At 41.9% G+C, this 27,438-nt stretch overlaps 1 protein-coding gene and 1 pseudogene across 2 annotated transcripts; one reads left to right on the top strand and one right to left on the bottom strand.

The window, feature by feature from the left end:
• The first annotated feature begins 1,995 nt into the window (after positions 1–1,995).
• On the top strand, positions 1,996–27,213 carry LOC113875593 (zinc finger protein 160-like). Of its 2 annotated transcripts, XM_027514130.1 has the most exons (5): positions 1,996–2,101; positions 7,327–7,385; positions 12,734–12,816; positions 18,434–18,560; positions 25,575–27,213. In XM_027514130.1, exons 3-5 carry the CDS (start codon positions 12,802–12,804, stop codon positions 26,963–26,965), a joined length of 1,533 nt encoding a protein of 510 aa, XP_027369931.1. In that variant the 5' UTR covers positions 1,996–2,101; positions 7,327–7,385; positions 12,734–12,801; the 3' UTR covers positions 26,966–27,213. The 2 variants fall into 2 exon arrangements, with proteins under 2 accessions (XP_027369931.1, XP_027369932.1); XM_027514131.1 differs by lacking the exons at positions 1,996–2,101; positions 7,327–7,385; positions 12,734–12,816 and adding an exon at positions 20,726–20,783 and having other exon boundaries at positions 18,473–18,560.
• Positions 16,864–18,424, bottom strand: LOC113875608 (annotated as a pseudogene).
• Positions 27,214–27,438: the final 225 nt, after the last annotated feature.

The raw sequence follows: 27,438 nt of genomic DNA, 5'->3' as shown, positions 1-27,438 counted from the left end.
TTGGCTGCAAAGAATATAATCAATCTGATTTCAGTGTTGACCATCTGGTGATGTCCATGTGTAGAGTCTTCTCTTGTGTTGTTGGAAGAGGGTGTTTGCTATGACCAGTGCATTTTCTTGGCAGAACTCTGTTAGCCTTTGCCCTGCTTCATTCTGTACTCCAAGGCCAAATTTGCCTGTCACTCCAGGTGTTTGTTGACTTCCTACTTTTGCATTCCAGTCCCCTATAATGAAAAGGACATCTTTTTTGGGTGTTAGTTCTAAAAGGTCTTGTAGGTCTTCATAGAACCATTCAATTTCAGCTTCTTCAGCATTACTGGTTGTGGCATAGACTTGGATTACTGTGATATTGAATGGTTTGCCTTGGAAATGAACAGAGATCATTCTGTCATTTTTGAGACTGCATCCAAGTATTGCATTTCAGACTCTTTTGTTGACCATGATGTCTAGTCCATTTCTTCTGAGGGATTCCTGCCTGCAGTAGTAGATATAATGGTCATCTGAGTTAAATTCACCCATTCCAGTCCATTTTAGTTCGCTGACTCCTAGAATGCCGACATTCACTCTTGCCATCTCTTGAACCACTTCCAATTTGCCTTGATTCATGAACCTGACATTCCAGGTTCCTATGCAATATTGGTCTTTACAGCATCGGACCTTGCTTCTATCACCAGTCACATCCACAGCTGGGTATTCTTTTTGCTTTGGCTCCATCCCTTCATTCTTTCTGGAGTTATTTCTCCACTGATCTCCAGTAGCATATTGGCCACCTACTGACCTGGGGAGTTCCTCTTTCAGTATCCTATCATTTTGCCTTTTCATACTGTTCATGGGGGTTCTCAAGGCAAGAATACTGAAGTGGTTTGCCATTCCCTTCTCCAGTGGACCACATTCTGTCAGACCTGACCACCATGACCCGCCCATCTTGGGTTGCCTCACGGGCATGGCTTAGTTTCATTGAGTTAGACAAGGCTGTGGTCCTAGTGTGATTAGATTGACTAGTTTTCTGTGAGTATGGTTTCAGTGTGTCTGCCTTCTGATGCCCTCTTGCAACACCTACAGTCTTACTTGGGTTTCTCTTACCTTGGAACTGGGGTATCTCTTCAAGGCTGCTCCAACAAACTGCAGCCACTGCTCCTTACCTTGGACTAGGGTTATTCCTCACCACCGCCCCTTCTGACCTTGAACGTGGAATAGCTCCTCTAGGCCCTACTGCACCCACGCAGCCACCGCTCTTTGAAGGTGGGGTTGCTCCTCTAGGACGCGGCCCCTGGCCTCCGGCGTGGGATAGCTCTTCTCGGCCGCCGCCCCTAACCTCGGACGCGGGGTAGCTCCTCCCGGCTGCCGCCCCTCAGGCATGGGGTCCTCCCAGCTTCTGTCCGTGACCTCGGACGTACACCATGATATTTGTCATTGTAAGAGTTGCTTATACAACCCCCTTTTATGTCATTGTTTAAAGAGTTGGGTTTAGAAAGGGAAATAATTAAAACACGTTGGATAACAGAAACAATAACACAGTTTATAATCATTTAAACTGTCTTGCTCTTTTTAAGGCAGTGGTTAGTGACCCAAATGATCACATCCCTTAAGTCCTCCATCTCAGACACCCAGGTACTGACCCTGAGTTTGTTGAACTCAGCACTATGCTGAGTTTGCTGTTTTGTAGGGTGTCAGTAGGGAATAGCCCATTTCTACCCAGGGAGAGTTTTGTGTTTGTAATATAGAGACTAGAACTGCCCAAGTTCCCAGATCCGTAAATTGCTTCAGCCTCACTAGCAGGATCTGAGCACAACATGCTGTGAAAAACAGCTTTTTATTGAGAATAAACCCTTTTAGTCTTAAGAGGAAGTATCTTGGATTCCGACATAACTTGAAGCTTTTACCTAGCAGTGTTACAGACGGTAACAATGCTGTCAAGGTAACAGGCCCCGGCCCCCTCCGCGGCCCGCCCCTCCCACGAACTCTGCGCACAGCCAGCCGGTGCTCGCCCCGCCCCCGGTCGGAAGCCGCGGCTCTAATACCAAAAGCCCTTTCACACAGAGCCGGAAGTTGGAGAGCGCGGAGCCGAGATTCCCGAGCGGCGCCTAAGCTTCCTTCTAGAGTAAGTTTGCAGAGCTCGCCACCTCTCCAATCCCCACCTCCGCCCCCCTCACTCGTCCTCATGGTGTGGGAATTGCCAACGACCTGAAAACCCTGGCACCCGGTGCTCGGCCCCGAATAGACGCTGCCGCTGCCGTTGCGGCCCAGTTATATTTTCGTTTGGGTTTTAAAGTGTTTTTGAGGCGGTTTCGGCCCTCTGTCCGCGTAGACACCGCCTCTGGCGACATTTTCCTGCTTAAAATCCTTTCTTACCTCTGGCCTCGTCAAGTAAAGCCCTCTCTCGCGAGTTGGAGTCGCGCCCCGCCGCGTCGCCTTCTCGACCGCTGGAGGCAGAGCCCATCGCCCCCGCTCCCGGAGAGGCCGCACCCTCTCCCTGGTCCCGGGATTCCGGAGAGCCCGCCCCGCTCCTGAGCCCCCTCCCTCCCAGCACCTCTGTCCTCGCGTCTCCTCAGGCCGGTCCTTCTGCCCCGCAGGCCACCCCCCCCACCCCCACCCCCGCTCCCCGCCTCCCCCCCCCCTCCCCGCCTCCCCTCCCCCTCCCCGCCTCCCCTCCCCCCTCTCCCCGCATCCCCGTCTCCCCGCCCCCCCCCCCCCCCGCTCCCCGGCTTTCCTGTCAGCCCGTCCCCTCACCCCGCATAGGATAGGTGACCTGGCCAGCCATGCGACAGCCAGTGCTGTTCCATGCCCAGTTCAGCTCGGTCGGAAAAGGTGATCTTCGGTCCGGGGGCGTCTCGTTCTGTCGCCCACTCAGTACATAACTGGAGGCGGGAGGATCAGGAGAAGTAGAGTCAGAAGGACTGAGAGAAATAACTGCAACTGAGGAGAAAAGCATCAGGGAGAACCAATGGGAACACTGAGAATGGCTGAGGGACTTGCAAAGGGATAGTCAAGTCAAAGAGATTAAGCCTTGAAAATAGCCAAGTGAGTAAAATAGAGAAGTATTAATAAATTAAAAAGCCAGATCTCCAGGAATTGGAAAACAGCGTAGGGAGAACTGCCCTGTATCAGTGATGGGAACGGGGAGGCGAAGGGCAATGAAGGACGTCAGAGGTGGAGAGTCCCTAACTGGGTTTGGCCGGGTTTGAGTCCAGGCCTCTTGGGTTAGAGTCCCGAGTTGTGTTTTCACCCGGTTGGAGACCCTCCACGGGTTCAAGTCTCAATCTGAGGTGGCCGGTTTCATAGTGCTGGCAGAGAAAGAGGTAAGGAGCAGAGGAAGAAAGGGGCTGGAAGGAAGCATAGCCACATGGCCTGCCAGAGAGTGGGGAGGAAGGGAGAGTAACAGCGAGAGAAGAGGAGTAATCTGGAGCGCAGAGAGGGAGCCGAAATGGGGGAAGAAAGAGGCAGACATAGGTATGGATTTTTGAAAGGCTCAGGAAGGTTTGGAAAGAGAGCATTTCGAGGGGGAACGAATTGCAGCAGCCTGGAACAGGACACGTGTGAGGGAGGAAATAGGACAGGAACAGCAGGAGAGCAGAAGGGGAGAAAAAGAGACACTGAGACTCCGATGAAATAGGGAGATAGGTGAACAGAGGGGTAAGCTCCATCCAGGTGTGGCCAGTTGTTTGGATACAGATGATTTTTTTAGTTATACAGAGGAGGCTGAGAATTTAAAAACTCCTGTCTATAAGGCTTGTGTCTTTTTTTATTTTTATTTTTTTTTCTTTTTTTTTGTATTCTTGCCTGGAAAGTTCCATGGACAGAAGAGCTTGGCAGGCTACAGTCCATAGGGCCACAAAGAGCTGGATACAGCACATGTGACTTAATTTTATTTTATTTTGTGTGTGTGTGTGTTATTTAATTTTAAAGTAGAGACCGAAACAACCAGAAAGACATCTTTTGTTTGTCCCATGTGATGTATTTGTTTATTTAAAGCTACATTTGGTCATCACATGGCAACAATCATGCTGAACTGAATGTTGTTTTTTCCCTTTAGATAGAGCCTGAATTCTCATCACTCTTATTTCCTTACCTGCTTGACCACTCTTACCATACTCTGTCTTACCTGCTCTGTCTTAAAACGTCTAAGAAACTGGAGATTTATGAGTGGGAGTGAAGTTGCAGAATTGAGGTGTAGTCAGACTACACCCCAGACTTCCCTGGTGGCTCAGACGGTAAAGCGTCTGTCTACAGCGCGGGAGACCTGGGTTCGATCCCTGGGTTGGGAAGATCCCCTGGAGAAGGAAATGGCAATCCACTCCAGTACTATTGCCTGGAAAATCCTGGTCACAAAGAGTTGACTGAGTGACTTCACTTTCATTTTAGACTATACCCAGAGTTTCTCACAGTTCCTCAAACAGGCCAGCAGTCACCATGTTCTTCTCTGGCTATATTAGTTACTCATCAAACACAGAGTCCCACTGAATTCTTTGTTATCTAAAGACTAAATGGTAGGGATTTTCCTGGTAGTCCAGTGGCTAAGACTCCATGCTCCCAATGCAGGGGGCCTGGGAGGGAACTAGATCCCATACGCCACAATCCCTGGTCAGGGAACTAGATCCCATACACCACAACTAAGGCCCAATGCTGCCAAATAAACAAGTATTAAAAAAAAAAGACTAAATTGTGTGGGACTTCCCTGGTGGTCCAGTGGTTAAGAATCCGCCTTGCAATGCAAGGGATGCAGGTCTGATCCCTGGTTGGAGACTAAGATCCCACATGCCCTGGAGCTACTGAACCCACATGCTCTGGAACATGCCGGCCACAACTAGAGAGCCCAGGTACTGCAACAAAAGATCCTGGATGACACAACGAAGATCCTGCATGCTGCAGCTAAGACCCAACACAGTCAAATAAATAAATAATTTTTTTTTTTAAAGAGAAGTGCTAGGGACTTCCCTGGTGGTCCATTGGTAAAGAATACGCCTGCCAATGCAGGGGACACAGATTCAATCCCTGGTCCAGGAAGATTCCGCATGCTTTGGGACAACTAAGCCCAGCCGCCACAATTACTGAGCCTGCACACTCTAAAACCCATGCTACACAATGAGAGAAGGCAACCACAACAGCAACACTACACACAGCAACTAACGAGTAGCCCCTCTCGAGAACTAGAGAAAGCCCCAGTGCAGCAACAAAGACCCAACACAGCCAAAAATAAGAATTTTTAAGAAGACTAAATTGGGAAGTTCACTTCCAACAACTTGTATAATAACAAAAATGGAAAGAAAGGGAGAGAGGAATAAAATGGTTACTTAGACAAACACCTAAAACAAACAGAAAATACGCTGTTACAACAGTCCTCATTTCTGTAATTGGTTAGGAAGCCATAACTGACATCTCTGAACCACTTCCACCGCTCATCTCATATTTCCCATGTCTTCAGCCAGAACTTCAGATAGTCAGGGTTCTTTACGTGGTAGAATGATCAAAGCTTTCGTTGCCGATTCAAGGTCTGTGCTGCATTTTTTTCCCCTTCGGTTGCTATGTTAACCTTTACTACCAGGCAAGGAAGTGCCCCAGAGACTCTCCTGGGCTCCAGAAATGCTCTCCTTCTCTCATTGTGTAGCAGCATCCCAATCTCCCCTAGGGAATCAGGATCAATCACACCAGCGAGCCAAGCAATCACTTTTTTTCTTCGCTTCTTGATTCAGTGATATATAGACCCCCAAATGACTAGGTGGCAGATTCTTCTAATTCAATGGAACTGTTAGGTAGGTAGAATAGGGAAAAGGAGTCCAAAATGGCAGTGGCTAAAAGACAAGGAAGGTCAAAGGAAGATCCGAGGACCAGAGTGAAAACTTCAGGCAGAACAAACAGCACTCCTGGCTAAGCCCAATTTGCATAGGGCAGGCCCAGGTGGGGGGAAAAACATATAAAAGGAGGAGCCAAAGCGCTTTCTCTCGGACTCTCTTTCCCGAGTGCATACGCGCACTCTCTCTCTCTCTCTCTCTCTCCCTCCACCCCCCCCCACCCCACGCACTCCTCCACTCTCTTTTCTTCGAGTCTTGGATTCTCCTGCTATGTTATAAATAAAAACGGAGCTGCAACACTGATTTGCCCAAGAGCTGCAGCAAGGTTTGTCCAAGACCCGAGAGCCGTGACGCGCCGAAGGCTTTAATGTCCATCGCTCCAAATCTTTGTTGTGACGAGACAAAGAATCGAGGAACACACACTCCGAGTCACGATAGATGTCACGCGAGTGTATGTTCCTCGGTTCTCTGTCTCGTCACAACAAAGACCTGGAGCAACAGACACCAAAGCCCTCGGCGCATCACAGCTCTCGGGTCTTGGACAAACCATGCTACAGCTCTTAGGCAAATCAGTGTCACAGCTCTACTTTATTTAGAAGATATCAGGAGAGTGTGAGAGAGAAAGAGAGAGAGAGAGAGAAGAGCGCACGCACGCAGGAGAGAGAGCCCCGTCTTTTTTTATTACTTGTGGCAGACGATGACTTTCATTTGCAAACCCTGTTGAGCCTGGGGCAGTGGCTTGATTCACTGAGTTGTGAGTGACCCCCTTCCCTTGTCCTATCATAAGATAGAGGTCAGGGAAGAAGAGACCTGGGGCAAGAAATGACTGACTTTGTCACTCTGTGGTAGCTTTTTTTTTTTTTTTTTTTAATTTTTTTGGCTGTGCTGTATTCGGTTCTGTGCCGTGGGCTCAGGAATTGTGGCTCCCAGGTTCTAAAGCACAGGCTCAGTAGTTGTGCACAGGCTTAGTTGCTTGTACTTGTGGGATCTTCCTGAACCAGGGATAGAACCCATGTCCCCTGTATTGTCAGGCAGATTCTTATCCACTGTATCACTATTGGGTAGCATTTTTAAAGGAACACTTATTTTTTTTTAATGGATTCACATTTTCTCCTTTCTTTTTGTGGCTTGGAATAGGTCTTAATTCATTCAGTTTCTGTAATCATTTTTAACTTCAGAAATAAGCTTTTTTAGTTTCCAATATTGACTCATTGGAAAAGACTCTGATGCTGGGAGGGATTGGGGTCAAGAGGAGAAGGGGACGACAGAGGATGAGATGGCTGGATGGCATCACTGACTCGACGGACGTGAGTCTGGGTGAACTCCGGGAGTTGGTGATGGACAGGGAGGCCTGGCGTGCTGGGATTCATGGGGTCGCAAAGAGTTGGACACGACTGAGCGACTGATCTGATCTGATCTGATTCTACTCTTATCATCCTTTTCTAAATATGATTATTCTCAGTGTTTTTTTAAACTTTGACACCAGATTTTTAGATTAAAAATAATTCACAATTTTTTTTTTTCAAATTTTTTTCAGATTCATTCCTTGCCTGAGTGCTTTCTTCCCTTCATGTCGTACATTTGAAATTTTCTTTGGTAAGTAGTAAATCATCTTAGACTATTTTGTGCCATACTTAGCAAAAATGTCACCTCGTTTATCAGTTCTAACGAGGTAGATGAACCTAGAGCCTATAATACAGAGTGAAGTCAGAAAGAGAAAGATAAACACTGTATATTAATGCATATATATGGAATTTAGAAAGATGGTACCAACAATCCTACATGCAGGGCAACAAAGGGAGACACAAATGTAAAGAACAGACTTTTGGACTGAGTGGGAGAAGGCAAGGGTGGGATGATTTGAGACAATAGCATTGAAACATATATATTACCATATGTAAAACAGAATGATCAGTGCAAGTTCGATGCACAAAGCAGGGCACCCAAAGCCAGTGCTCTGGAACAACCCAGAGAGATTGGGTGAGTAGGGAGGTGGAACGGGGTTCAGGATGGGGGTATACATGTGCAATTCATGTTGATGTATGGCAAAAACCATCACAATGTTATAAAGTAATTATCCTCCAATTAAAATAATTAAAAATGAGGAAACTGAAATTTTACAAGTTAATAAGCAAAGATCACCTCCCTTCCCTTTCTCTGAATTCAAAGAGAAATACATCTTGGAGGGTTTTATGTATGGGACATCGTGTAATAAAATAGACATATTTTCAACTGTGGTTTTACCAAAGACATGAATTGTGTGTATGTGTTTATGTGTGCACACACAAATGGATATTTCTGGTCTCAGCTCTTTACCAGAGAATAATGGAGGTATGACATTAGATCTTGTGAAATTAAAGGCATTTCTTTGAGATATGGGAAAATAAAAGAACATTTAACACAATAAAACCAACAAAATAAAATGCTTCATTCTTTCCTTTCAAAAAAAGAAAAAAAAAAGAACACCTAGTTCAACTAGTTAGTCTAATGGTATGTTTTCTCCATTTTCTATGATCAGTGAAAAATGATCTGTGAGGTGATATGAAGATGTTTCCCTCAGGTCCCTTTTTGACTTTTCTGTGCAAATGAGGAAGGATGGGCTGGATTGACCTGGAACCTTCCAACAGAGCCTCTCTATTCATGATAAAAATGATTGCTAGATCCTATTTCTAAGCTGACCTCTTACAATGTTTTTTGTACCAGTGGATATATATTTGCAATTCTATATTTTTAAAATATTTTACTGCAGTCTTCTAATAAAGAATTACCTGCTTCATATCAGTTTGACCCAATCTTGAAAGAAAAGTTTCTTTTGCTCAGATATGTGACAGATGTTCCTGGTGTTAAATGGGATGGGCATTAAGGACAAATTTGGCCCCCTTGCACTTCAGCCTCCCATTTCATTATTCAGTTATACCTGGTTCTCTTCACTCAGCTCAGACCTTCTCATAAACGGCTTCTCTCTTGGCCCGAGGGAGCCTACTTGTAACATGGAGATGAGAGACTAGACCGGAAACTCTGAGCGTGAGCAACACTGACCCCTGAAATGATTAGCCAAATTGGCTGTGTGTCTGTGTGTGGCAGTTCTGGGTTGGAGGGAGTTTCTGGTGGTAATTAGAATTTTAAATAGATCCCAGTCCTCCTTCAATGAAAAACGAAAAGGAAAACTGTAGAATAGAGGCAGGATCACAGGCTAAGAATCAGATGACTTCTATGAATAAGGCTAAATCTGAAGGGAGATTTTTTTTTTTACGCCCTGACGTCAGACCTCCACTGGCTTTCATGTGTTCTTGGGACAAAAGCTTGACTCCTTGCTGTGGCTCCACAGCCCTCTGTCAAGCTCAGGGCCCTGTCAGTGTCTCCAGCCTCATCCTGGGAGCTGACCCTTTGCTCGTGGTTCAGCCTGTCCTGGTCTCATTTACCTTTTCTCTGTTTCTAAATACCAAAACTATTTCTGTCTGACTTTGTAGTTCCTTTTCTCACCTTCAGGTCACCCTGGCTCAGGCCCTTTGTCACCCTTCAAGTCTAGGCTCAGAGAGGTCTCGCCATCCCCTCCTAACAGTCTCTCTCATGTTACCCAGGTTTATTGCCTCTGTATCAGTTGCCATCAGCAGAAATTAATGCCCTTCTTCGTGGATTATTTTGAGTCCTTCCTGGTTCCCCTCTTTTTATGGCTCATAGTTTTCCTCTTCTTCCCAACGTGGCTGCAGTACCTGATACCGGAAATGTCTTTAGATGACAGGACTATGGGTTGGGCTGAATAATCCTCAGGAAGACCAAGAGAACAGGGCAGGTGATGAAGATGTTTCCCATGTTCTGGACATTTCAGCTGTAATTGATCTTTACCCCATGTGACTACTTAATTACTCAAAAGAAGAGCCAAGAAATATAGGAAATCCTGAAAAGCCCTACAGAACTGGTGCCCTCAAGCAGTGGACTAAGATGTCCCCATGTTTCGTCTGCTGTGTTTCATCTTCTGCAGCCCCCAGTCTAAGCTCTGTCCATCCAGGACGAGTCACCATCATGGACAGCAGCTTTGCTTTCTAGGAGTTCATGTGCTCAGTGTCAACGATTGTTGATTTCAGTGCGCTAAGGATAAGCAGAAATGCAAAACCTAACAGGGCAGGAAGAAGACGCTGCCCGCCCCCCTGCAAGGGCTAGAATATCTTCCAAGTAGGTGTGGGTGGGGAAAACAGGAGATAGTGAGACCTGGAGACCCTTGCTTTGAGACTTCCTCATCTCAAAGGCCTTTGTACGTGGACTCCATAGTGTCCCCAGGTGGTGGCAGACTTTCCTAGGGGGGCCAGTGTCTTGGTTTCCATACTGCACGTGCAGTGTCCTTTGGGTGGTAGCTCGTGGACACTCCTCTTATGATCCCCTTTGCCAAGAAACCCTGGTGCGCTTTAGTCTTGCTTAGTCCAGTCATGCAGGGAGGAGAGGTAGACAAATGGGGAAAGCCGAGGGAGCCTGGTGGGGTCTGCAGGAGGCTTGTGGCAGTACTTGGGGGCATCAAGATGAGCCCAGTGAATGGAGCATGCGCCCATCCCAAGTGTAGTTGCAGGGACAAGGGGTGTGTGGATCTGTTGGAAAAGAATGTCTCAGTTCAGGCTGGAGAACCTGGGAGCGGGTTTGTTAGAGAGCCCTCATGGAATGGTTTGAGGTTCCAATGCCTTAGCTCGTGTTCCCGGGACAGCAGTGCTGAGGCTGACACTTGCCTGCACAGGTTTGATTTGACAACTCGTGACCACACGTGAGCAGCAATGAAGGACGTGGAATTCAGCCAGGAGAAGTCTTTTCCACTGTTAGAACTGTGGCCTGGGCTGAGCCCACAGGCACCTGTGGGTGCAGGAGGATGGGAGCCTTGGGCTTGAGGGGCTGGTTCTAGCAGGTGCCCCCAGCATCCACTCCACGCCCTGGCTTTTGTTGGCTCTTTTAGCAGGCAGGCACCATAGAGTAACAGGGAAAATTTCAGGTCATTTTTTGCATCAACTTTGTTATCATTGTGTACTTGGGGTTGCTGGTGAAGAAAGGTTCATGTGCATTTGGGAAGATACCAAGAGAATCTGGAGTGTTTCCTTGGAAGATGCTGAGGTCTCAGTGGGCCATGTGTATCATTGGAATTATCCCTCTTTTTCATAGTCTTTGGAGATTTTGATGTTTGACCTGGATCACTCACTGTAAATGAAAATATGGTGTCTTGTGTCTGTGGATCCTTGGGTGTCCTCTTTTGTGTTTTGCCTCATGCGTGAGTCATCAGGGCTTGGAATGCTTTGTGTTTGTATAAGAGGGTTCGAGGCTCATTATGGGCTCTGTGTACACCATGAAAGTTTGTAAGTTTGTTTGAGGTCCACTGGGAAATTAGGAGTACTAAGGTTAAGATTGCAGAATGCTTGTTATAAGGTGGTCCTGCTCGATAGGGATCTCTGGGCCCAACCTGAGAAGAATCATAAAGTCCTATGACATAGGGGAAGATGGCTCCGAAAAATCAGAGGGCAGCCTGGAGGCTCGTCCTCTAGAAGATGGAGCTGCAACTCTCTTGCTGCCAGGCCAGTGCTGGGTTCTCTGTTATCCACTCCTGTCCCTCCCGAAATAAGCACACACACAGGCATGGTACAGAAAACACGGAATCTTAACTGCACTGTTGATGGTAATGTAAATGGTGCTGCTTTGTTGGAAAATAAAATGGAAGTTCCTTAACAAATTAATATAAAACAGCTCTACAGTCTGTCAAACCCATTTCTGACAGATATCCAAAGGAAAAGCGATCAGTTTTTCAGAGATATGTCCGGAGTCCCGTGAGTGTGACTGGATTTGCAGTAGCCAAGGCATAGACACAGCCCAGATGTCTCTTGACAAAAGAATAGGTAACAAAAGTGTGGTATAGAAATATTTATTATATACTGTATACTCATGAACTATTTTTTCTCTATATATAAATATAAAAATCAAGAATCCTGCATTTATGCCAAAATGAATGAACCTAGAGAACATTATGCCAAGTTAAATAAGCTTGACAAAAGAGGACAGACACTATGTGGAAACTAGACTTGTCAAACTCATAGAGCCATCGAGTAATAAGGCTGTTACCAGGAGCTGGGTGGAGGGGGAAATGGGGCACTGGTAGTCAAGGAGTAGAGATTTTCAGTTGTAAAATAAGTAAGTTCCGGGGATCTGAGGTACTGCATGCTGCCGGTAGTGTTTCTATATCCTTGAAATTCACCCAGAGAGAAATAATACAGTATATTCATAGGTGGAAGTGTAACTTACTCGACTATAATAGTTATTCAGTGTATGAATCTATCACATAATCACTTTGTACACAGTACGTTTATACCATTTTTGTTAGGTACACCTTAGTAAGGCTGGGAAAGAAAAAGAGAGTTGGGGGGTGCTCTTCTCCTCTGAATGGTGCTCAGCCCAGGCTTCACGTTTCATTCATGAAGCATTTGCATACCCATGTTTTGTACCCTCTGACCAGAGATTTCCCCTTCAGGTAACTTGTGTTGGTCCACAGCTCGAGAATGTTTAAGATGCCCCAGCTGATTCCAATCTGGATCCCTTACTGAGCATCAGGACTCTGACTCTGAGTCCTCCCGGTCCTGTGGGCTGAGATCTGGGCTGAGAAGGGCGTGCTCTGTTCTGACTGGGGATGGATCAGGGCCTGCTGTGTGACCTGAAGGAGATTGCCTGGTCAGCTGAGGTGCCCCCTGCTGCTGTGGACATGAGGCCTCATCAGGAGGGGAGTGTGATCCGACGGAAAGTGTGGGAAAGTCGATGTTGGTCTCTCTGCGGGAGTTGACTGTCCTGAGTCCCTCCTGAGACAGTGGCCACAGGGGCCTGTGTGTTCCTCATGGTGAGGGCTTCCTTGTGTGTGTGGTTGGGGCTCAGGAAGGGGATGTGTTGACTCTAAGCATTAAACAGCATGTTTTCAACTTTCATGATAGACCTATGAAGACTTATGTTGCCTGAGGAAGCTCTGAAGTTAAAGAAGAGGAAGGAAAAGGAGTGAGGCATGGCTCTTTCTCAGGTAAGGTCATATTTAGTCTGTCCTTCCTGAAATGCCCTTCTCTGGACTCGCTAATGGTGTCTGACTGTGGAGTGTCCTGTCTGACTCCTGTACACGCACACTCATCTGGGGCCTTCCCTCAGGGCCTGTTGTCTCCACTTAGATTCCGTCTCCCCATGACCTGGTGGCCTGGCCCTTGTGAGGAGGCTCCCCTGGGCACCATCCTGGGCAGGGCTTCTCACCCATGGGTTGGAGACAGGGTCTTAGTGCTGTTGGGAGGATTGCTTAGGGCCCATCTGGATGTGCTGTCTGCTCTATCAACCAGGGTAAGGAAACTGCACGTCGAAGTCAGGTATTAATATGCACAATAGCCAGTAAAATCTGGGAATCAGATCAATTAGGGGCAGTTTGTTCTGACTTTTTTAAGGCAGTTCAAACTAAAATGTGGGTCAATCTCTTTAAATCCTTATGCTAATAGAATGGAAAGTTCAGAAATAGACATTAGTGAAACAGTGTTTTTTAGTTCATCATCAGATTTAAACTATGAAATGAATCTAAGTCTTTGGCAGGTGGAAATTTTCATCACCTCCGTTCTTCAGAGGTTGTCCTTTCACTCTGTGGATTGAATCCTTTGACACAGAGATGTTTTAACCTTTAATGCAAGCAAGATTCCACCTTCATTCTTTTGCTGGTGGATATCTATTTTCTCAGCATCATGGTTATTGAGACTGTCCTTGCCCTTTTGTGTATCTTGACATCCTTGTGAATATACCTTACATATACACGAAGAATTATTTCTGAGTACTGTGTTCTGTTCAGTTGGTTTATTTGTCTGTTTTTATACCAGTACCACATCACCTTGATTACCTTGTAATAGGTGTTGAAATAGACCTCCATCTTCCTTCTTCAAGAGTTTTGCTGTTTGCTCTTTCAATAGTTCTGTGACTTTCACCATGTTTTATTCTGCTTCTACAAAGATTGCTATTGCAGTTTTGATAATGAGTTAATTGATTGATTGATCCTTTGTGTGGTTATTAAAGAGTCTTTTTTGATATAGCATGTTTCTTTTGTAATCTTTATGATTTTTACTGATGCAACTTTGTCATGTGGGAAAGAAGATAAATTTACTTCTTTTTCAATTTGGGGACCTTTGATTTCTTTTTCTCATCTAATTGCTCCAAGGGTTTCAGTGCTTTGTTGAACTGTAGTGCAGAGTGTGCATCCTTGCCTTCTTCTTGACCTCAGAGGAAAAGTTTTCATTCTTTCCCCATTGCTGTGCTCTTTTCATAATGGCATTTATTATGTTGATGTTGGTATAATTTCTTGTTTGTAGTTTGTTGAGTGTTCCATCTTGAAATGTTGTCAAATTTTTGTCGAATGGTTTTTTCTGCATCGAGATGATCCTGTTTTTTTTTCCATTAATCTGTTAAGGTAGTGTTTCATATTAATTGATTTTTGTATGTTGACTTCTCCTTGCCTTATATGAATAAAATCCACTTGGTCATGGTGTCAGATCTTTTTATTTATTTTAATTGAAGGATAATTGCTTTACAGAAGTTGTTGTTTTCTGCCAAATACCAACATGAATCAGCCATAGGTATACCTATGTCCCCTCCCTCCCATCTTCCTCCCTATCCCACCCCTGTAGGTTGTTAGGGAGCCCCTCTTTGAGTTCTCTGAGTCATTCAGCAAATTCGCATTGGCTCTCTGCTTTACATATGGTAATGTAAGTTTCCGTGTTACTCTCTCCATACATCTCACCCTCTCCTTCCTCCCCTCCCCCTCCATCTGTTTTCTGTGTCTGTTTCTCCAGATCTTTTTAATGTGTTGAAGTGGGTTTGCAAGTATTTTAATTTTGCATCAGTATTCATCAGGAGTATTGGTTTCTAGTTTTCCTTTCTTGTGTCTTTGGGAAATCATCAAACTATTAGAATCATGATTGCTCCATACAATTAGCAGGATTAGTGGTAATTCTTTTGTAAATGTTGGTAGAATTTGGTCCTGTATTTTTCTTAGAGGTTTCTGACTACTTTTCAAATCTCTCTAGTTATAATGGGCTTCCCTGGTGACTCAAATCATAAAGAATCTGCCTGCAGTGAGGGAGACCCAGGTTTTATCCCTGGGTCGGAAGATTCCCTGGAGAAAGGAATGGCTGTCTAGTCCAGTATTCTTGTCTGGAGAAATTCCATGGACAGAGGAGCCTTGTGGGCTACAGTCCATGAGGTCACAAAGAGTCAGACACGACTGAGTGGCTAACACTTTCAGTTTTAACACTTCTCAATTTTTTAATTTCTTAATAAGTAAAAGAGTTTGTATGTTTCTGAGAATTTGCCAGTATTTCCTATATTCTGTCATTTATAGGCATTATTGGTCATAGTCCTTCCTTATCTTTAGAAACTTTCTTTGACCTCAGTTGTAATCACTCCTGTTGCCTATCTGTTTTTAGTTATTTGAATCTATTTTTCTCTTTTCCTTAGTCTAGGTGGGGTTTTCCTATACAGTTTTTTCAAAACATCAACTCTTGGTTTGTTGATTTTTATATTTTTCTGCTTTCTATTTTAGCTCTGGTTTAATCTTTCATATTTACCTGTTTCCTTCTGCTAAACTTGAGTTTAGTTTGTTTTCCGTTTTCTGCTTCCTAGAAGTCTAAAAGTAGAGTTCGGATTTAAGATCTTTCCTCTTTTTTACTGTAAGCATTTAACAGTTCAGACTTTCCTTTTAGTACAGTCTTCTCTCTGTGTTACAAATTTTGTAATGTTGTCTTTTTGTTTTCATCCATGTATTTAAAAATTTCCATGTGATTGTTTTTCTTAGACCCATTTGTGGTGTAAGAGTGAGTTGTTTAATGTCCACATTTGGGGAATTTTCTTTTTTTCTTGTGTTTATTTCATTGTTATTAGGGAAGATACTTTTATGGTATCAGTCTCTTAAAGTTGTTAATTTTGGCCTAACGTGTGGTGTCTCGTAGAGAATGTTTTATGTGTCCTTGAGATGCATGTGTTTTATGCTTTTGTTGGGCCGTGTGATCTGTACATGCCTGTTCAACCTGGACGTTGAAATCTCGTACTATTCCTGTGCCACTATTTCTGTCTTCCTTTCCCTTAATGTTTGCTTCATTTTTCTGAGATATCTAATGTTAGATGCATATATATTTTTACTTGTTACAGCTTTTCGGTAAATTGACCATTTTATCATTATACAATTTATCTCATTGCACTTTTTTTTTTCCTTCAGTTTATTTTGTCTGATATAACAGTCTCCCCTGCTCTCTTTAGGATGGACTGTCTTTTCCATCCTTTCACTTTTCACCGTTCCATGTCCTTAGGTTTGTGAGTACTACTTGTTTCAACTCTGACAAACTCTGTGTCTCTTGCCCTGTGTTTTTCCTGTTACTTGTTCTAGTGGCCCCTGCCCATGCGCATCGTATTGTGGTGAAAGACAGGCACCCTGGACAGCTCCTTTCATGCCACTGTAATTTCAGAAGGAATGTATTGAATGCTTCCTTCCCATCATGATGCTTCTTGAGATAGTCTTGCTTAATAACTATTTTTTCCCATATTCTTTTTGCCATGATTTTTAATTCTCCAAGAAGTGTTTTACTTTACTATTGTGATAATTTTTTTTTGTCATAATCTAATGACTCTTCTAATTTCAAATCACTGTTTTATTGATGGAAAAAAAAGCAAAGAAAGTCTTTGGCTTCTGTTAATGTCTTGCTATGTAAATTTAAATGGATAAAATTGTATTTGTAGTTTTGTATATGGTAATTTTATTATGAATTGAATTCAGTTATTTTTTTTTGTTTGTTTTTACCAGTTTTCTTTTGGTAGCCTAGTATAGAAGCCTGTTAACAAACTCAGCTGAGTACAAAAAATACATTTTTATTGTCTGAAAGATGCTGAAATACATGTGAATAAAAAATACATGTGGATTATATAAAATTGTCTAATAAATCTGTCAAGAGATGAATCCTCTCATTTCAGTTAATTTTTTATAGATATGTATGCATGCATGTGCAAGTCTGTGGTTTAGATAGAAGACATCATGATTTAAAAACTACATATCACCTTTTTTTTCAGTTGAAATTATGTTATCAGTATAATCTGTGGCCTTGAAATTTTCTAAACAATCCTGTTAGTGTTTTAAGTAGTAAATGACTAACAGTTGTGTTTCTGTATCCACATCTATAATGACCTTTCATGCCATTCCACATTGTTCACCTTGGACTTTTTTTTTTTTTTTTTCATATTAATACAATATTTATTTGTTTTCCTTCTGTGAAACCGTGAGCCCACCACTTTTCCCAGGCTGCCTGGGGAGTTACAGGAAAGGGAACATACAGGGCAGACACAGAAGAAAGAACTATGGGAGGTGGAAACAGCTCCTTCACATCGTGAAGAAGATGAGCTAGACCACCATCAGGCAAAAGAGCCCCATGGCCTTTGAGAGGGCCAAGCCCATGGTGTAGAAGAGCTACTGTTTCAGAGAAGGGTTCCTGACACAACAGCGGTGAAGCTCCTGAACACAGTCCCACTTCCAGCCCCGGAGCCAGCCACCCCTGCTGTGGCAGCTCCAGCTCCAGGGAACTTGTCTGCTGTGTCAGAGTCCCTTGAAATGGCACTAGTTTGGAAGATGTGGCTAGGAATAAGTGAGATGGTCCGGGGACCTGGGGCTACCAAGCTGCTCTGGCTCTCATCAGTCAGTGTCTCTGGTCCTTCACCACCACTGCGGACAGTGATCACTCAACAGGGGGGAGGTTCTCCCGATCAGGGAGAGGGTAGAGACTAATTTGGCACAGGTGTCCATTTTCAGGGGATGAAGGCCCAAGGCCCAAGAGCTGCTCCCCATGCAGACAAGACAGAGGGGCAGGGAGGAGGCTCACCTTGGACTTCTTTGAAGTTTTCTTTAGGAGCCTTCTGTCAAAGGATTTTGAATGTTCTCTGTATTACTTAACTGTTAGATGCTTAAGTTTCAGTTGCTGAGCCCAAGCTTCTGAGTTCAGGTGCTTGGTGTAACATTTACCTTCTTGATCTGAGCTGAGTTTTTCAGAGTGTCTGTGACACAGTTTTTCTTCTGTAAGGTGGAAACAGATCGTTCTTTAATGAGCTATTGCATTGATGACAGATTCTTGCCTATAAAGTATTTATTTAATGTTTAGAGTAATATTACAGTAATTTAGAGCAACAGGAAGCCTTCAGACACTTTTGGTCCTTGCTGCTGTTATCAACATCATAACTGAAAATTTTGACCTTTCCATTAGGAGTGCCATGGACTTTGTCATCTCTGAAGACACCACTCATGCTGTACCTCATCTAGATAATGAATTGCACTCACTGGGTAGAACATAAAATCTGACACTTCTGTATAGCCAATACACTGTTGAGTTGTATTTATATATATTTCATGGATTTTGAACAATGATGAAAATTCCATATTAAATTGGAGGATTTCATAAGGTCCTAGGAAAAAGCATAAGAAATTAAAATTAGAGATCCATAATTTCTCCAGATACCCCTGCATGGATCTGTTAGAACACATACTTGAACCAAGTCAATCCTTACCCCTTACTACCCTTTCTCTTTTGCATGAAAATGAGAACTTTTCATGGCCCTTTTGGTGACATGTGGTTTCATTTCAGGAACGACTGACCTGTGAGGATGTGGCCATCGAATTCACTCAGGAGGAGTGGGAATTCCTGGACCCTACTCAGAGGGCCTTGTACAGGGAAGTGATGCTGGAGACCTACAGGAACCTGCTATCTGTGGGTGAGGATGACTTCCTTCCAGAGCTGCCCTTGGGTATCTGCATTTTCCCTGTGTGCCCCCTTGGGAGGCCCTGATGTCTTTCATCTGAGAGTTCTGGTGACTCGGGCATGATACAGCTTCACAAGGTTAAACTGACCCTCTTCAGATGCTGTGTCTGTTTCATGTCACTGACTAAGGATCAAGCCTGCACCCCGTGCATTGGAAATGCAGAGTCTTAACCACTGGATCACCAGGGGAGTCCCAGAATTTCTGTTTCGGATCTGAATAGTATTTCCACATTGGAGCACGAGAAAAAGCTCTGGACAGTGGGGAATGATGTAAAAATAGCTAAAAATACAATGTATAAAGAAAAACGAGTATCTCAAAAGGGCTGTTTTTTTCTGTTTAGGAGTGGGACAAGTTGGTGGATTGGGTCCTCTGTGGTCGTTACTTAGGAAAATGTAAGGAGAGTGGATAGAGAGATCGTCTTTTTGATCCTAGATCCTACAAGGGGAGCATATGTGAATCTCGCAGGCTCTTAGCTTGCCATCTGTAGGTCGAGCACATGGTCCCATATCCAGATCCTGTAATGTCTGACCTTCATGTTGTATTATTTTTACTCTTGTGCTGCTCTACCCCGTCTGGGAATGTGAACTGTTCCTGATGTTACATTCTCCTTACTTTGTATCCTTTTACCTCTTAAATTTCTTTGAAATATATTCCTGAGGGTCTGAAATTTTATCTGGTTTCCTTGCTGTGATAATCCACCTATGTTTAATTGGCAGCCTCTGGTGAGTCTCTGTGGAGTGGATTTACTAGGTAACAGAAAACTGTGATGGAGACACTATTCCTAATGTTATTTTCTTGCTCTGCACAAAGTCACCACTTGAAGCTATCCAGTAGAGTGGTCAGTATGTTCTAGGATTATGAGAGAGAAAGTATCACGAGAGCCTGATACATCTTTCCAGGTTATTTTATGGCTTTGGAGACTCTGTCAAGGTCACCGTGACAGTGTTGTTCATGTGTATCAAAGACCATATATTTTAGCCTCTGTCAATGCTATGGTAATTTATCCCAGGACAACTTTGTCCAGGTTCACATTCTCATATCTATGAGGCTATTGGCTGCACTGTTGTTCTGTGCATTGTAGGCATTTTTTATTTTATCCTTGAGTTCAAATTTCTGTGTTACTCTTAGTGTTTCTGTTTTGTATTTGCAATGTGTTGGATGGTTGATTGGGGAATGGTCCCTATGGTGGAACTGATGATCAGACCCTCTTAAAATTCTTTATATATTCTTTATACTCATTTATTATCAGATGTATGATTTCCACATATTTTCTCTTTTACTATTGATTGTCTTTTCAAACTCACTGCATTTTAATGCACAGTAGTTTATAATTTATTATCTGGTTTTAATTTGTGGCCTGTGCTTTTGGTGTTATATCTGGTAAATCATTTGTGGGTCCAATTTCCAGAAACAGTTCCTACACATTTACTTCTAGGAGTTTTATACATTTGGGACTTAGGTTTAGGTCTTTGAACCATTTGAGTTCATTTTTGTCTATAGTGTAAGATAATGTTCCAAGTAAATTCTTTTGCTGGTGGGTATTCAGTTTTGTCAACATGTCTTGTTTCATAGACTGCTTCCCCCACTTAGCAGTTTTTACACCCTTGTGAAACAGCATTTGAACATCTCCGCAAGACGTGTTTGTGTTTTTGTTTTAACCATTCTTTTTAGGTATGATGCTGCTGCTGCTGCTAAGTCGCATCAGTAGGGTATGACTCTGTGCGGCCCTACAGACGGCAGCCCACCAGGCTCCTCTGTCCCTGGGATTCTCCAGGCAAAAACACTGGCGTGGGTTTCCATTTCCTTCTCCAATGCATGCATGCATGCATGCCAAGTCGCTTCAGCTGTATCCAACTCTGTGTGACCCCATAGATGGCAGCCCACCAGGCTCCTCTGTCCCTGGGATTCTCCAGGCAAGAATACTGGAGTGGGTTGCCATTTCCTTCTCCACTTTTTAGGTATAGTTAATTTACAATGTCGTGTTTCAGGTATACAGCAGTTTACAAGATACTTAATATAGTTCCCTGAGCTATATCGTAGGTTCTTGTTGTTTATCTATTTTGTATAAATATTAGTTTGTATATATTCAGACTCCTAATTTATCTCTCCCTTTCCAGCCCCTACAGCCATCCTGCACTATCCCCTTTGGTAACCATAAGTTTGTATTTTATGCTGGTGAGTTTATTTTGTGAATAAGTTCATTTGTATCATTTATTTCAGTTCAACATATAATATCCTATGATATTTGTCTTTCTCTGTCTGATTTCACTTAGAATAATCCCTAAGTCTGTCTATATTGCTGGAAAAGGCATTACTTCATTGTATTTTATGCTGTGGAAGTGGCAACCCACTCCAGTGTTGTTGCCTGAAGAATTTCATGGACAGGGGAGTCTGGCAGGCTGCAGGCCATGGGGCCTTAAAGAGTTGGACACGGCTGAGCTACTTTCACTTCACAATATTCCCTTGTATATATGTACCACATATTCTTTATCCCTTTGTCTGTCAGTGAACATTTAGGTTGCTGCTATGTTTTGCCTGGTATAAATAGTGCTGCTAAAAACATTGGGGTGCATGAATCATTTTGAATTGGTTATTATCCTTTCTGGATATATGCCCAGGATTGGAAATGCTGGTTCATGTGATAGCTGTATTTTTAGTTCTTTATGGAACCTCCATGCTATTCTCCAAAGTGGCAATACCAATTTATGTTCCTTCCAACAGTGTAGGAGGGTTCTCTTTTCTCCATACCCTCTCAAGCATTTATTGTTTGTAGACTGTTTGATGGTGGTCATTCTGACCAGTGTGAGGTGATACATTTTTGTGGTTTTGATTTGCATTTCTCTCATAATTAGAGATGTTGAACATCTTTTTAGGTGATGTTGGCCATCTATTTGTGTCCTTTGGAGAAATATCTGTTTTGATCTTCTGCTCAGTTTTTGACTGGGTTGTATGTTTGTTTTGATATTAAGCTGTATGAGCTGTTTGTATATTTTGGAAATAAATCCCTTATAGGTAGCATTATTTGCATATATAGTCTCCTAGTCCAAAACTTGTATTTTTGTTCTTTTTTTGGTTTCCTTTACTTTGCAAAAAGGTTTTAAATTTAATTAGGTCTCATTTGTTTGATTTTGCTTTTATTACCATGACTGTAAGAGATAGATCCAAAAAAATTTTGCTGACATTTATGTCAGTGTTTTGCATTTGTTTTCCACTATGAATTTTATAGTATCTGGTCTTGCATTTATATGGTTAATACATTTTGAGTTTATTTTTGTATGTGGTATTAGAGAATGTTGTAATTTCATTCTTTTTCATCTAACTATCCATTTATCCCAGCATCACTTATTAAAGCGACTTCTTCATTCTATATTCTTTCCTCCTTTGTTATAGAATAATTGACTATAAGTAAATTGGTTTATTTCTGGGTTTTCTATCCTGTCCTACCGATCTGTGTTTCTGTTTTGTGCCATTATCATACCACTTCCCTGGTGGCTCAGAGGGTAAAGCATCTGCCTACAGTGCAGGAGACCCAGGTTCAGTCCCTGGGTCAGGAAGATCTCCTGGAAAAGGAAATGGCAACCCACTTCAGTATTTTTGCCTGAAAAATCCCATGGACAGAGGAACCTGATAGGCTACAGTCCATGGGGTCACAAAGAATCAAATATGACTGAGCGACTTCACTTTCACTTTGTTGACTGTAAGTTTGTAGTGTAGTCTGAACTCAAGGAACATGATTCCTCCAGCTCTGTTATTCCTTCTCAAGATCATTTTAGTTATCAGAGTCTTTTGTATTTGGTACAAATGAAGTTTTTCTTTGTTTTATGAAATATGTCATTGTTAATTTCATAAGGGTTGCATTGAATATGTAGATTGCCTTGGATAGTATGGTCATTTTGACAATGTTACTTCTTTCAATCCAAGAACATGGTATATGTTTCCATCTGTTTGTGTCATCTTTGGTATCAGTCATCAGCATCTTATAGTTTTATGAGTACAGTTCTTTTGACATTTTACGTAGGTTTATTCCTTAGAATTTTATTATTTTCTATGAGATGGTGAATGGGATTGTTGCATTAATTTTACTTTCTGATATATCATTATTAGTGTATAGAAATGCAGCAGTATTCTATATATTTTGTATCCAGAAAGTTGACTCTGTTCATTGATGAGGTCTAGTAGTCATCTGGTGGCATCTTCAGGATTTTCTGTGTGTAGCATCATAGTGACAGTTTAGCTTCTTTTTTTTTTTTTACTTGAATTCCTTTTATTTCTTGTTCTTTTCTGATTGTTGTGGCTAGGACTTCCAAAAATGTGTTCAGTAAAAGTGGCAATAGTGAACATTCTTGTCTTATTCATGTTGTTAAGGGGAATGCTTTCAGTGTTTCCCTGTTGAGTATGATGTTAGCTGTGTGTTTGACATATACAGTCTTAATTATGTTGAGGTGGGGTCCATCTGTGCTGACTTTCTGAAGGGTTTTTATTATAAATGGCACTTGAATTTTGTCAGAACCTTTTCTGCATCTAATGATCATCATATGGTTTTTAGTCTTCAACTGTTGTGATGTGTCATACTGATTAACTTGTGGATATTGAGAAATCTTGTATCCCTGCAGTAAACCCCACTTGATTATGGTATGATCCTTTTATGTGTTAGTAACTGAATCTGCTCTTTTGAACTCAGAGAAGGTCTAGGAGAATAAAGCTTTTTTCTACAAAAAGGAGTTGGATGCCTCAGAAAGGCTTTTGTAACTGGGAAGGTCCTGCAGAGTCAGTTTCAATCCCTCCTTTTCTTTGATACTCCTCGATCTTGAGATGAACCTGTGTGGAAGAAGAAACGAAATAAATGTCCAGTAGAGAGGTTAATCATACTTGGCAGAGGAACCCAGATTTAGATAGGCTTTTCCTGGATTTTCCTTCTGATTTCTGCTGATAAGATTCTTACACAATATCCTGGAATATTGTGTATGTTTTTCTTGAATATAAGCATTCCATTGTAACTTATAAAATTCACAGTTGGATACATTCCATTGTAAATAGTATAACAGGTATTATCCTCCTTTCTCCATATATCACAGTCACTTTTAAAATCTCTCTTGTTTCTGTCCCATACCCATAGTATAATGCCCATAAACTTGCTGAACCAGTTCTTTTCTTTTAAGGTCAGTATAGTAGTTTGTGCTCTCAGTTATTTTCCCAAAGACATGCAGTCACAAGCTGATATCTGACATAAACCTGTGTACCCTATGCTCCACACAGGCCCTTTCTTAGTCCTGACCATTCCTCACATAGTACCTTGATACAGATGGAAACATTGTTCTTACCTATCACATCCCTCCACCTTCTACATACACTTACAGTAAAGATAATATCTGGTCATTTATTGAACAAGTTTCTCAGGACATGACCTAAATCACTCTGTACATCCATGATGGCTCACAAACCATTTCGAGATGGGATGGTTAAATAATAGTTAAACAGAGTACTTCTGACTTGTATCTTCCTTGATATTTTCTTTCTAAGTTCCTTGTATGTTTTTTTTTTTTAAATATTTTCTAGTCTATTCATTCGGTGGGTGGTCATGTTTACAAATAAGTTTTCTCAGTCTGTAGGTTCAGATTCATATCCTGGTTCTCTTACCACTTAGTGCGCCAATTGGGTGTGTCTCCTGCTCTGATTAGAGAAAAACATGTTATTTTACTTCAAGCCTTTTAAAGCAAATTAGTGCCGTCAGTTGTATTAGAGTAATACATGTTTTATAGTAAATACTCAAAATTTACTTAAAGCTAATATCTATATTCTGTCATGTTCTTTATGATATGACTTTATCTACATTATATCTTTTTAAAATTTTATTAATTTTTTAATTGAAGGATAATTGCTTTATAGAATTTTGTTTTCTGTCAAACCTCAACTACATTATATCTTGTATGCTTTTCACTTGCAACATTTTTCAGCAATATTGTGTCTGACCCTAGTCAATAAATACACAAAGCACTCACTTTATTATATTTTGGTGCCATTAAACCAGGTAATTAAGAATAGTGCATGGCTAGAGATAAGCCTTCCTGGGTGTCTCAGTGGTAAAGAATTCCCTGCTAATGCAGAAGATGCAGGTTTGATCCCTGAGTCAGGAAGATCCCATGGAGAAGGAAATGACAACCCACTCCATTATTCTTACCTGGGAAATCCCACGGACAGGAGTCTGGTGGGCTACAGTCCACGGGGTCGCAAAGAGTCAAACACGACTGATCGACTGAACAACATAGGTGGGGATTGCTTTGGTTATTGGCTGTTAGAAAACTGGTGAATATTTTACGTCTTAATTTATGTGTCATTTAGCAGTATTCTGCAATACAGCTGACACATACTACTTGGTAACATTGTAAAATGCCTTTTCTTTTTGCGTACGTAGTTCTGTAGCAGATATAGAAAATTGTGTTGTTTGCAAAAAATTGTTTTAGTCTTATTCTTCATTTTCTCATTTGTTTTCAATTGTAAACAACCAATTATGAATAGTTAATTATTAATTGGGTAAGCTTGGTTTTGGATTATTTACTGTTATAATATATAATACATTGTTTAGAATTTATTTATGTACAGTAAGTATGCAGAATACAATGATAGTATAATACTTTTCTTTTCAATTTGAAACAACTGTTGATTGATACGTTCCTAGGGGTCCTGGTAGAAAAATACCCTGTTTTTGAGAGTTGGCCTAAGATTGTCCAATGTGAGTGTGTTTGGTATATGGTTTTTAAAACTAGGCTACCTTAACAGTGAATTTATGTTATCATGCTTTCTTAAGTTAAGTATTCTATTACTTTAGTGTTTGTAGAAACTTAAGGTCATCATTGTGGTGTTTCATAACTTGGTGTAAGTATTACTTTTGGTGTAATATATATTCAACATGAAAGATTTATTTGAATTATTGTGAGCAGGATATCTGTGGTTCTTTTTATCTTGTAGATATCTCTCCTACACATGTGATCAAGCATTTACAACCCAAAGCGACCAGTGATAAACGAGAAACATTCCAAACATTGATGCTGGGAAGACCTGAAAGCTGTGAAATCGAATGCTTTCATCTTTGGGAAAGTCAGGAAAATACGTGTGACTTTGAGTGTCAGGGGAGAGATGACAAAAGAAATTACAAAGGAACACCTGTTGGCCTTAATGGAAATGTGCCTGATGGAAGAGATTTGCATGATAGAAAGAATGCAGGGATCGAGCCCTTTGGAAACAGGCTTGGATTTAACTTTCAGGATAAACTGCAGATATTTCAAACTGGCGGGATAATTTCTGAATATTATGAAGTTGAGAGGTCTGTCAACAACAGTTTCTCATTTTCACCACTTCAAAGAACCACTGTTTCTAATATATATGGGAATGATTTCATGAATCCTTCAGTAGTAACACAAGACCTCAAAGCACAGAGGGAAAAACCTTACAAATGTAATGAGTGTGGGAAAGCCTATCTTAAGGGCTCATACCTCATTAAACATCAGGCCATCCATATAAGAGAGAAATCACATAAATGTGAAGTATGTGACAAATTGTTTGATCAAAGTTCACAGCTTGCACGTCATTTGAAAATTCATTCTGAAGTGAAATGTTACAAATGTAATGAGTGTGGCAAAACCTTTAATGATAGCTCCACCCTTGCTAGACATCAGATAACCCACTCAGGAGCAAACTTACATAAATGTGATATATGTGGTAAAATCTTTGGTCAGAATTCATTCCTTGTAAGTCATCAGAATATCCTTGCAAGAAAGAGAAGTTACCAATGTAATGAGTGTGGCAAAACCTTTACTGACAGCTCAAATCTCAAGAGACATCAGAAAATTCATACAGGAAAGAAATTATTTAAATGTGATATATGTGACAAAGTCTTCAGCCGAAATGCACACCTTGCTGGTCATCAGAGGGTTCATACTGGAGAGAAACCTTACAAATGTGATGAGTGTGGCAAGCACTTTAGTCAACCTTCACAGTTCATAAGTCATAAGAGATTTCATACTGGAGAGAAACCTTACAAATGTGATGAGTGTGGCAAGGCCTTTCGTGTAAAGTCAATCCTTTTAAGTCATCAGACAGTTCATACTGGTGAGAAACCTTACAAATGTGATGAGTGTGGAAAAGTCTTCGGTCAAAAACCACATCTTCGACTTCACTGGAGAATTCATACTGGAGAGAGACCTTTCAGATGTGATGAGTGTGGCAAGTTCTTCAGTCGAAATTCACACCTTACAAGTCATCGGAGAATACATATAGAGAAACCTTTCAAATGTTTCGAGTGTGGAAAATCCTTTATTCAGGTCTCAGCACTCACTAAACATCAGAAAATCCATACATGAGAGAAACTCATGTGAATGTGGTATATGTTAGAAGTCTACAAAATTCAAAGTTCAAAATTTACACCCTACTCTTGGTCAGAGAATTCACACTACTGAGAAATCATACAAATATCATGAGTCTGGCAACATCTTAGGCTTCATGAGAAAATTCATACTGGATAGAAGCCAGATATATATGTATTTATTAGTCAGGTCTTTAGAACATGAATTCATTCTAGAAAGATTCCTCACCAGTTCCACAAATGTGGGGGGCGGGGGGGGAGGAGCGAAAAACAAAACCCTATCCTCACTGCTCACATCTCACCAGTAGTATCAGAGTATTTATCCTGGAGAAAACACACAGCAATGTAATGTGTGTGGCGAGGATCTTACCCAAAAGTCACAAGATAGGAACATAGTGGAGCCATACTTCCCAGATTCAGTGATTGTGGCAAACCCTTTACCTTTTTCACTATATTTAGTCTCTGATGACT

The sequence above is a fragment of the Bos indicus x Bos taurus genome, chromosome 18 (genome assembly GCF_003369695.1).
Source record: "Bos indicus x Bos taurus breed Angus x Brahman F1 hybrid chromosome 18, Bos_hybrid_MaternalHap_v2.0, whole genome shotgun sequence".
NCBI lineage: Eukaryota > Metazoa > Chordata > Mammalia > Artiodactyla > Bovidae > Bos > Bos indicus x Bos taurus.
Note: the sequence above shows the minus strand (reverse complement) of the source record. Positions and strands in the feature narration are given on the sequence as shown.

Excerpts from the sequence above, each read along its gene's own strand:
- LOC113875593 (XM_027514130.1), top strand. Across the intron at positions 18,561-25,574 it reads CAGGAACCTGCTATCTGTGG|ATATCTCTCCTACACATGTG; the intron begins GTGAGGATGACT and ends TTTATCTTGTAG.